The 12,003-nt window shown below is 42.5% G+C and overlaps 1 protein-coding gene across 3 annotated transcripts in view; it reads left to right on the plus strand.

Annotated features, from left to right (window-relative positions):
- The window catches only part of camk1da (calcium/calmodulin-dependent protein kinase 1Da), a 314,363-nt gene that overhangs the window by 130,666 nt on the left and 171,694 nt on the right, over positions 1 to 12,003 (plus strand). For all 3 annotated transcript variants that reach the window (XM_063072776.1, XM_063072778.1, XM_063072777.1), the window contains exon 3: positions 10,586 to 10,660. In XM_063072776.1, coding sequence (XP_062928846.1) covers positions 10,586 to 10,660 — 75 coding nt within the window. The remainder of the gene's footprint in view (positions 1 to 10,585; positions 10,661 to 12,003) is intronic.

Genomic DNA, 12,003 nt, shown 5'->3' on the forward strand with positions numbered 1-12,003 from the left:
ACTTGGAAATTTTCTTGTATCCATCTCCTGACTTGTGCTTTTCAATAACCTTTTCGCAGAGTTGCTTGGAATATTCTCTTGTCTTTCTGGTGTAGTTTTTGGCAGGATACTGACTCACCACCATTTGGACCTTCCAGATACAGGTGTATTTTTACTACGATCAATTGAAACATCTTGATTGTACACCAGTGATCTCTATTTAACTAATTATGTAACTTCTAAAACCAATTGGTTGTACCAGTGATGATTTGATGTGTCATATTAAAGAGAGGTGGGGTATGAATATTTATGTAATCAATTATTTTGTGTTTTATATTTGTAATTAATTTAGATCACTTTGTACAGATCTGTTTTCGCTTTGACATGAAAGAGGCTTTTCCTGTTGATCAGTGTCAAAAAAAAAAGCCAAATTAAATCCACTGTGATTCAATGTTGTAAAGCAATTAAACATGAAAACTTCCATTGGTGGTGAATACTTTTTATAGGCACTGTATTTTGAAACAGAATCGAATACATCCTCAGAGATGGGAAAGATACGATATTCTGACACATGAATATGTAATCTGTGCTGACCATATATTCTCATAGAAAATCAAATATATACTCATCTGCATCTAATAAAGTTGAAGACCTTTTCCAAAAAGACATTAGGGTTTGGGGTAGTAAGTTGTGGGCTTGCTATATTGGCCCTGGAAGCAAAGTAGCCCTTACGGCTTCCCCCAGCACCTGTTTGGACTGCGTTGGTCACTGACACAAACAGCACATTTCATTTATGTTTCAAAGTCCATGCGACAAACAAAGCTAATCTAATCTTCAAATTTTATTAATCTGTCTCTTTAGTATTGTAACACATCCCAGTGATTTAAATTTTGGACCTTCCTTCTACCCATTTCACAAAGACCCTGATGAAAATTGTTGGCTGCAATTTGAATTGTGATCTCAATAGTTCTGTATACACATTTTGACATCACTTGATTTCTGTAGATTTATTTATGCAGATAATTCATTTATATCCTTGAACCAATGCTATCTTCTATGTTAGATGTAATATTTGTCATGCCTGATCCCACGTCTTCCAGTCTCCACCCAGCTGGTGGGTTTCACCTGCTGCTCATTCCAGTCTCACCACCTGCAGCCTATTTAGCCCCAGTCCTCGTTCACTCATTGAACCACCCAGCCTCAACCAGTTGCTTTTAGACACAAATGCAAGAGAAAATGTGCAGATGCTGGAAATCAAGGTAATATACACAAACTGGTGGCGGAACTCGGCAGGACAGGAAAATCAAAGGAAAAGAGTAAACAGTCAAGGTTTTGGGCCAAGACCCTACACCAGGAGTAGAAAAAAAAGGTGTGAAGACTCATCCACAGTCCTTGTTCACTCATTGAACCAGCTGGTCTCAATCAGTTAGTTGCTCCTAGCTTTCACTCTCCCTGTCTAGTTGCCTGCTGTGTTTAGTTTCTGTTCTCTCTTGTTTTGTGGGTTTTCATGGTTTGTCATTTTGCAGTCTATTATTAAAGTTATTGTTCACTACTGAAGTGTCTCCACTACTCTGCTTCTGGGTCAAGCCTCTTCTATATTTCCTGACAGTATTACCTTCAGCTTTATTTTAACTCAAATTGTTATGAAGTTTGTTAAGCATTAGCCACAAATCCTTAATATCAGATGTTTCTGAGAATTCTATAACAAACACACAAATTCAAATCTTACCTCTCAAGGTTATATCCTCTACACAGATTTTGGGAGTTTTAATCACATTTTATAAACATATGGAAGCCTGAAATTTGACTAAATCCTTTTTATTGAAATTGGTAAATTGTTTTACTGATGTCATAAGTACTGAGGTACAATGGAACACTGTTCTGCAGTAACAAAAATGGCATTACATCAGCTCCTGGCACAAGGGAAATGCAATAAAAGCATGCAGAGTAAAGTGTTACAGTTACAGAGGGAGTGCAGTGCAGTGCGGGCAATCATGTGGAAAGGTCAAAGGTCCATTGTGCACTCGGGGACCGTATGACCATAGCACATAGGAGCAGAATTACACTAGCGTAGTGATTAGCATGACACTACTACATCTGGGAGCGCTGGAATTTGGGGTTCATTTCTGGCATTGTCTGTAAGCAGGTTCATAGCTCCCTTCACGCGTGCATGTGGGTTTCCTCCAGGTGCTCCAGTTTCCTCCCACAGTCCAAAGACGTATCAGTCCGTGGATTAATTGGTCATTGTAAATTGTCCCGTGATTAGGCTAGGGTTAAATCAATGGGTTGCTGGATGGCACGGCTCGAAGGGCCGGAAGGGCTTGTTCCACGCCTTATCTCCAAATAAAAATATAAAATTAGACCATTTGGCCCATCAAGTCTGCTTCGCTATTCAATCATGGCTGATTTCTTATCCCTCTCAACCCCAATCTCCTGCCTTCTCCCCATAACCTTTGTTGCCTTTATAACAGCAGGGCAGAATCTGTTCTTGGTGCCTGCCATTTTCTTTATTTTAGTAGGGGAACTGAAAGTCTTGGCCCACAACGTTAACTGTTTATTCCTTTCCATAGATTCTGCCTGTCCTGTTGAGTTCCTCCAGCATTTTGTGTGTGTTGCTCAGGATTTCCAGCATCTGCAGAATCTCTTGTGCTTTATGAACGTTCTGTTGTAAGGTCGTCCATTTGTGTGATTAGAACTTAGAGCAATATAGCACAGGTCCTTCGACCATGATGTCTCTATTGAACATGATGCAAATTTAAACTAACCCCATTTGCTTGCACATAATCATATCCCTCCATTCCTTGCATATTCATATGTCTGTTTAACTGCCCCCTAAATGCCACTGTTGCATCTGCTTCACCCACCCCTGGCAGTCCATCCCAGGCATCTACCACTCTCCATGTCAAAGCCTTGCGCTACGTATCTCTTTTAAATTTTCCCCCTCATCTTAAGTGCACGCCTTCTAGTATTTGCCATTTCTACTAGGAAAAAGATTCTGTTCACACTATCTGTGCCTCTCATAATTCTATAAACTTGTTGCATAGCAACCAGCTACCTAGCAGCTGGGGGCTTCCGTATCATTCGACCACATCAGTAGTTTCTCTCTGAGTGTTAGCTGTATGTTTGATCAGTTTGTTAGTGTGGACATGTCCCTGGTATCTGTACAACCTTCTCTGCGTTTAGGTGGTTTACATCTTTCCTTCAATCACTATGTACCACAGGTTGCCAATGCTTGATATACCAAGATTGTATGAGAGTAAACAACATCACTGGAAAAAAAAACAACAAGGGGTCCAGAGGAGGTTCGTGAAAATTAACCTAGGAATGAAGTTAACATATGAGGAGCATTTCATGGCTCTGGGCTTGTACTCAATCTAACCCTGTCCTTCCTCATAATCCTCCATTTTCCTTCAATCCATAAGAGTCTCGAATGTATCACCCCACCTGCCACTCTCTGTTAAAAAAAACGTCTCTGACAACCCCCTTATATTTCTCTCCAATCACCTTAAAATTATACGGCCTCATAGTAGCGATTTCCACCCTGGGCCCAACTCACCCATCCTAACCTCATAAGAGTTGCTGTCTAATACAAGCAGCATGCCAGTAAATCTCCTCTAGATCCTCTCCAAAGCTTCCACATCCTTACTGTAACGAGGCAACCAGAACTGACACAATATTCCAAGTACGGTCTAACCAGGGTTTTATGAGCTGCAACCTTATCTCGCAGCTTCTCCTCACTGCTAAGAATTCTACCATTAACTCTGTATTCCTCCTTCAAATTCGACCTTCCACAAGGGATCATTTCACACTTTCCTGGATTGAACTCCATCGGCCACTTCTCAGCCCAGCTCTGCATCCTATCAGAGTCCCGTTATAACCTCCAACAACCTTCTACACTATCCACAACACCACCATCTGTTTTGTCATCTGCAAACTTACTACCCCACTCCCTTCCCAGACAGATAGGACAGATACCAATAAACTGGAAAGAACAGAGGAAGTTTATGAGGATGTTGTCAGGATGTGGGGGACTGCTATAGGGAGAGGTTCATCAGGCTAGGACTTTTTCCAACTCTCTCGGAGACCAAGGGGTAATCCTATTGAGGTGGATAAAGTCACAAGGGGTCTTAATAGGATGACTGCGGACTTTTTCCCAGAGACAGGGACTCAAGAGCTGGAGGGTATAAGTTTAAGGTGAGAAGCGAGAGATTTAGTAGGAAGTGGAGGAGCACAAAGAGGAAGTATGTTTGTAGAAAGAGCTGCCAGAAGAAGCAGTTGAGGCAGGAAAAATGACAAATTTTAAGAGAGAGTCGGTCAGGTACATTGATCAAAAGCTTTAGAGGGATCTGAGTCAAACATAGGCGAACGGGAATGGGTCATGTAGACATTGTGGTCTACATGGGCCATTGGGCTGCGGGGTCTGCTTCCTTGCTGTATGACTCTATTACATTGTCAGGCCTGTTTGTGACTTCAAATTCGCCGAGAACTTTAATTCACAATTGCTCTATGGTCTAGAGCTTTACTGTCACAGAAAGTGATGTTCCAATCTTCTTACAGCTTCTGAATTTTGTCCGTAATTACTGGCTAAGTTTGATAATCTGCTTTGTGTCTCTCAATGTTTAAGGAGATAAGTGTTTCCTTCTTGGTCGCCTCTCGTTGTGATCTCCCTTCCTGTCTAATAACCTTTGATGCACATCTGAACCCTTCACAGCACTGAATACACATTGTCCGTAATTGCATGGTGATTATCTGCCTTTTAACCTTTGGGTTCTTCAGATGAACAGGATAAGGTTGCTGTAAAATGTATTTCCTGTACTGCAGACCTTGGGTCAATAATTCTGTGGTTTACTTCTTGTTCTTCATATTGTATAACAACACAGAATGATCTGGCCTTTGGTTATCAGATACAAAGTGACGCACAAAATGCTGAAGGAACTCAGCAGGTCAGATAGTATCTATGGAGGGGAATAAACAGTTGACGTTTCAGGCCGAGATGCTTCATCAGGATTTGATGAAGTCTTTAAGTCTTGATGAAGGGCCTTGGCCTGAAACAATGACCTGAAATGAAACTTATTCCTTTCCATAAGAGCTGCCAGACCTGCTAAGTTCCTCCAGCATTTTGTGCATATCACTTTGGATTTCCGGCATCTGCAGAAACGCTAGTGTTTGTCAGATGCAACCCCGTTTACTGAATTGCTGCAAACCGCTGTGCATTTGTTTTGTTGTAGGCACCTTCCTTTTTGCATTGTCCTTGTTAATTTTGAAGTGGGGGGGGTCGATGTAGGGAGGTAGGGAGTGAGGAAAGGAGAGGGTTTGAGAAGGGGGAAGGAGACTGAGATTAAGATGAAGATTAGCTTTATTTGTCACATGTTCATCAAAACATCAGAACTTCCAGTGAAATGCACTGTTTGCATCAACGACCAACACAGTCCAAGCATTTGCTGGTGGCAGCCCGCAAGTGTTGCCACGCTTCTAACGCCAATGTAGTATGCCCACAGATTACTAACCCTCACTAACTCATACATCTTTGGAGTGTGGGAGGAAATTGGAGCACCTAGAAGAAACCCACGCGGTCGCGGAGAGAATGTACAAACTCTTTACAGGCAGTGGACGAATTGAAGCCCGAGCTTACAGCTGGTGCTGTCATAGCATTACACTAATCATTACACCAGACATCCCACCCTGCAAAAACTCATTTCAGGGAGGTAGCGCACCCGCTGCCCGCAACCCCATTATCGCCTGCCCCCCCCCCCCCATGGTCAACCTCCAAGGGTGTATGTAATACTTTGTTTAGTGATTTTGTCTAATCTGTAAACCAAGTTGGGTATATGCAGAAAATGTGACATTAAAATATGTACTTATATTATATTATCATGTTTATTCTATTACAACTTTAAGCAAGTCTACAGGGAGTTTGGCCTCATCATGTAGGACATCAATAGCGTAGCTCCTTAGCAGCCAGCCAGCTAGTTTAAATAACGTTAGCTATGGTAATAAATGAATGACACCTGTTAAACTCACCTCAACACGTCTTTTACATTTTAACCCACCATGGGCAATAGAAAAGTCACTGTTGCAAACAGTGCAGCGAGCAACACTGTCATTATTTTTGAGGTCGACTGTAAAGCCTGTCCACAGAGAAAACTGATAGGTCTACTTAGCAGGGGACTGCAATCATTTTTGCACTGCTGACCGATTTAATATTGACGATATTCTTGCGGACCGGCTGACCGGGGGCGGGGGTGTTAATCACAACCGGACTATAGGTGATAAGTCAATCGCATCATAACATTTTAAGTAACGTTTGGACATTAAACACACAGTGCATATCTTCCCCATATGAAAATATAAAATCATTGCAACACACAAATATCACTGAATCAGTGGGAGCCCTGGGCTTGTTTTCCTGCAACAACACGGTCCTATCGAGGGGTGATGGGAGACAGCGATACTCGAAGGGGGTTCTTTATGTCCAGTCTATTCCGCAATTTAGTTTTCGTTGCATTCATTGCCGAAAACTCCGCTTCACAGAGATATGTTGAAAATGGAAGCAACGTTTTCGGTGCTTCCGTGGCTATCTCAGGATATTCAGCCTTGACTTTGATCCAGAATGCTGGCAGAGATGTTATGTCAAACATACTTTTCAGCCCGCCGTTGTTTGCAAGCTCGAGGAGTTGATCTTTTTCCCGCGCTGACATGGATGATTCACCGGGGACATTCACAAATGGGTCACTGACCCATTCCTTTGCACGTCTTGGGTCACTGACGACCTCGCATGTGTTAAAATTCAACAGTGGGCGTGACAGGGAATGAGGAAAGGTGCAGCCGACTCATATCGTTTCATATCGCCAAATCATATCGTTTCCTCGCTGCCCGGTGGTTGGGAACCACTCTTAGCACGAAGAGAGACCAATCAGGATGCTCGCTCTCCCTCTCAAAAAAATCGATTTCTGGGATATTGTAGATAATTTCTGGGCGTCAAGGAGCCACTATCGATATGCGGGAGACTCCCGGAACTTCCAGGGGAGGTGGGATGTCTGTTACACTAATCATTACACTACCCAGTCCCCAGAGACTAGAGACTGGGATGGGCAGTAGGGCAGGGAGTGGACTCGAGATGATTGTCTTTTTGTTTACATGACTGTTCAGAGTGCATTGAGGCATAGTGCAGATCATATGTGTATTTGTGTGCATTTCCTGTTGAGGAACTCAAGTGTCTTGAGTAGCATCTGTAGAGGGAAATGAAAAGTTTTTGTTTTGGGTTGAGACCACAGATGCTGCCTGACTCACTGAGTTCCTGCAGTATTTTGTGTGTTGCTCCAGATCTCAGCTTCAGCAGTCTCTCTTATCATGTGTGTGTGTGTGTGTTTTATTCAAGAAAGCCTTGGGCACATCCTTGAACCTTTTCCTTTGTCCACCTAAATCTAAATAGATCCCTCCTTGCCCGGCATAGATGAAAAGGACTAAATCAGGGATGTGATATTGAGGCATTATACGGTGTTGGACAGGTCACGTTTGGAATATGATGAGCAGTTTTGGGCACCATATCTAAGAAAGAATGTGCTGGCATTGGAGAGGGTTCAGAGGAGGTTCACAAGAATGATCCCAGGAATTAAAATATTAATGCATGATGACTGCTTCTGGCTTTGAGCCTGTACTCACTCGAGTTTGGAAGAATGAGAAGGGGTTCTTATTGGAACATTAAATATTGAAAGGTCTAGATAAGTGGACATGCAGAGGATGTTTCCAATAGTTGCGGAGTCTAGGACCAGAAAGCATAGCCTCAGAATAGAAGGATAACTGTTTAGAACAGAGATGAGGAGGAATTTCTTTAGCCAGAGGGTTGTGAATCTGTGGAATTTTTATGAGGAGAAGGCAGGAGAATGGGGTTGAGAGGGAAAATTAATCAGCCATGATCGATTGATTGCTGGAGCAGGTTGGATGAGCTGAACGGCCTAATATTGGCGCTACAGTATGTCTTTTGGTCTCATGCTCTAAATGGTCTCCTTATAAATTTCTTTGATCCACTTTCTGCAGAGCACATTTACCCCTCTGGTGATGAATATCTGACTACAGTTGGAGATTTACACTCCATCCATTTTGTAGATAGTTTTCTCTGGGTGCATGGTTAGTTACCTTGGTTAACTCATTAGTTAAATCCAAACGATTTTCTTCCCAACTCTCATGAAATTTTAACCATCCTAGAATCTTTGTAAAATTATTTTCTTATAGCCTTTATTTGTTTGGATGTGACTTCAGTTCATGATAATGACTATGCCTCACCTCAGGTCCACAGCTCAAATTCCCATTCTGTTTCCCCTCTCACCCCTTCTCCTCACCTACCCATCACCTCCCTCTGGTCCCCCTCCTCATTCCCTTTCTCCCACGGCCCATTCTCCTCTCCTTTCTAGTTCCTTCTTCTTCACCCCCTCCAACTACCCCCTCCCAAGTTTTTACTTCATCCCCCTCACCTGCCTCACCTCCCAGACTGTACTCCTTCCCTCACTACCTTCTTATTCTGGCTTCTGTCCCTTTCATTTCCTCAGCCCAAATCGTTGACTGTTTATTCCCCTCCACAGGTGCTGCCTGACCTGCTGAGTTCCTGCAGCATTTCGTGTGCGTTGCTCAGATTTTTCAGCATCTCTTGAGTTTATGTATAGCCGATGGAAAGGCCACATCTGGCATACTGTGTGTGATTTAGGTCCATATATTTGTCAGAGCGCCGTGAGTGGGGAAGGTTTCAGCTTCACACTGTGAGCCATTTGCCATATGTTTAACTTAATGACAGAGTGTAGGAACATAATGTCACTGACAGCAGCAGGAGGAATTTCATATTCATTGATTGTGAGTCTTTGCAGGTCCATTTTGTAAATGAAACAATCGCAGTTAATTCCCTTAATCTCCCTTAACATGCCCACTGAGTGTGTGTTCATGCTCTTCTGCTGCTGTAGCCCATCCACGTCAAGGTTCAATGTGTTCTGCATTCAGAGCTGCTCTTCTGCACACCACTGTTGAAATGTGTGGTTAGCTGAGTTACTGTCACCTTCCTGTCTGCTTGAACCAGTTATCTCTCTCATGAACAGGGGCATTTTCTCTCATAGTACCGCTGCTCACTGGATTTTTATTTTGCTTCTCGCACCGTTCTCTGTAAACATTAGAGACTGTTGTGTGTGAAAATCCCAGGAGGTCAGCAGTTTCTGAGATACTCAAACCACCCCTTCTGGCACCAGCAATCATTCCAGTCAACACACACAAAATGCTGGTGCAACGCAGCAGGCCAGGCAGCATGTATAGGAAGAGGTACAGTCCACATTTCGGGCCGAGACCCTTCTGTCCTGACGAAGGGTCTCGGCCCGAAACGTCGACTGTACCTCTTCCTATCGATGCTGCCTGGCCTGCTGCGTTGCACCAGCATTTTGTGTGTGTTGCTTGAATTTCCAGCATCTGCAGATTTCCTCGTGTTTGCGTTTTTAATTCCACAGTCAAAGTCACTTAGATCACACTTCTTTACATTAAAGATGTCAAAGTCAAGTTTATTGTCATCTGCACGTCCATGTATGCATTGGTGCAAAGAGCAACTTGCAGCAGCATCACAGGTACATAACATCAGAGACAGAACATTCACAGGAAAAACATAAATTATACATAACATACATACTTTTTACAAGAAAACTAAACTAGAACAAAAGAAAACAAAGTCAACTTTAGTGCAAACTGGTCTAAGTGTTCGTAAGTGTTGCTGTACTGGTCGGTTGAAGGATTAACTGGTTAAAGGGCATTAGCTGTTCCTGAACCCGTGGAACTTCAGGCTTGTACTTCCTGCCTGATTGGAACAGTGAGAAAGTGGCATTGTCCGGATGCTTGGGGTCTATGCTGATAAGATAGATCATAAGATATAGGAGCAGAATTAGGTTATTTAGCCCATCGGGTCTGCACTGCCATTCAGTCATGGCTGATTTATTTTTCACTCTCAGCCCATTCTCCTGCCTTTTCCCCATTCCTTTTGGCACTCCTACCATTTAAGTGGCTATCAGCTATGGCCTTGAGTGATGCCAATGAGAAAGATAGGCACATGGATGAAAGAAAAATGGAGGGCCATGAGGAGAGAAAGCTTTGATTAAATTTGGAGTAGGGGTCATCACAACAATGTGGGCCAAAGGGCTTGTACTATGCTGTAATATTCTATGTTCTATATTCTTTGACTTGGCCATCACAGCTGTTACTCGCTTGAGACAGCACCTTCTGTAGATCACAAACACAAGAAATTCTGCAGATCCACAAAATCCAGAGTAGCACATACAAAATGCTGGAGGAACTCAGTAGGTCCGGCAGCATCTATAGAGAGAAATAAACAGTCGATGTGTTGGGCTGAGACCCTTCAATGAGACTGCGGTCCTTTCCGTGGATGCTGAGTTCCTCCAGCATTTTGTATGTGTTACCTCCTGTAGATACTACTGACGGTGGAGAGGGATGTGCAGTGACGTATTTGGTTGAGTCTTTCTGGCATCTTACTTTCCTTGTGATCACATCACCATGCTAATAGCATATCTGTGGGGTTTGACTGTGATGTTGAGAGTAAACACTCTTGTTATCTTCTGCCTTCCAGGATAAAGCATGAAAACATCGTTGCTTTGGAAGACATCTACGAAAGCCCTAACCACCTGTATCTGGTGATGCAGCTGTGAGTATAAGATGGTGGAATTACATTGACACCTGGAGCTAAGGCTGTTTGTCATAAAACATGTTCACTTTCATCCAGTTGCTATTAATTCTAACACGCTTACAACAGTTGCCTTTTTAAAATGCATCTTCAGATCCAACATTAATTTTAAGAATGTAAGAAATTAAAAGGTAAGGTTGGCAATGCCATCTGCTTCTTTCTGGGAAGAAATTTGTCTTACTTACATAGTCTATGTTGCTTGCTTATATATTTGTATGGTTACCAATACGCATGCGGTTGTTCAAAGTTCAAAGTAAATTTATTAACAAAGTATATGTCACCATATACTACCCTGAGATTCATATTTTGTGGGCATTCACAGGAGAACAAAGAAATACAATAGAATCAATGAAAAACTAGACACAAAAACAACCAATGAGCCAAAGAAGCCAAACTGTGCAAATATAAAATCAAACAAATAATAACAATAATAAGTAAATAAATAATATTGAGGACTTAAGTTGTAAAGCCCTTGAAAGTGAGTCAATAGGTTGTGGAATCAATTCAGAGTGGAGGTGAGTGAAGTTATCCACGCTGGCGTAGGAGCCTGATTGTTGTAGGGTAATAGTTGTTTCTGAACCCGGTGGTGTGGGATCTAAGGCTCCTGTGCCTCCTTCCTATTGGCAGTTCTTGACAATCGATGCTGCTTTCTTGTGGTGGAGCTCCTTGTAGATATGCTCAATTCATTTTCCAGCAATTACAGCACAGGTGCTTCTGTGTTTTTCTAAAGGCTTCTTGGTTTTCTGTATCAGGTGTTACACTACATAAATCTGGTTATTTTATTGTTTGACTGCTGTCAGTGGAATAAATGAGATCTCTAGTCTGGACCAGGACTACTTTTTGGTCTGGTCTTTTCTTTGTTCTCTTGCCGCTTTCTTCTTCTTCTTCTTTGCTCTTGCAGAACTAATAAAATGGCTGTAAGCAACAAGTTTTGTGCCTCGTTCTGGACGTCCGAAGAACCTTTGGATCGCAAAAGCATTGGGATCCAACACCTGCTTTGAATGTCACACGAGTCCCACAGCAGTGTGGCTGGATTTCAGGAACCGTTACTTACCTCACCTAAAATACAGGACTATGACAGCAGATGAATTTGGAACATGAGAAAGCCACCTCGCTGTCAAGCAAGTCCTGCCTAGATAAAGAGTGTTGTGTCTGTGCAGAACTACATATATATTAAATAAAAGCACACACGTGGGAGGTGTCTTTAACTAGTGTATTCCCATATCAGGGAGAGAGAGAGAGAGAGAGAGAGAGAGAGAGACAGAGAATAATGCACATACATAGACAACAGGTCAATGTGCATG

The sequence above is a fragment of the Mobula hypostoma genome, chromosome 20, assembly GCF_963921235.1.
Source record: "Mobula hypostoma chromosome 20, sMobHyp1.1, whole genome shotgun sequence".
Classification (NCBI taxonomy): Eukaryota; Metazoa; Chordata; class Chondrichthyes; order Myliobatiformes; family Myliobatidae; genus Mobula; species Mobula hypostoma.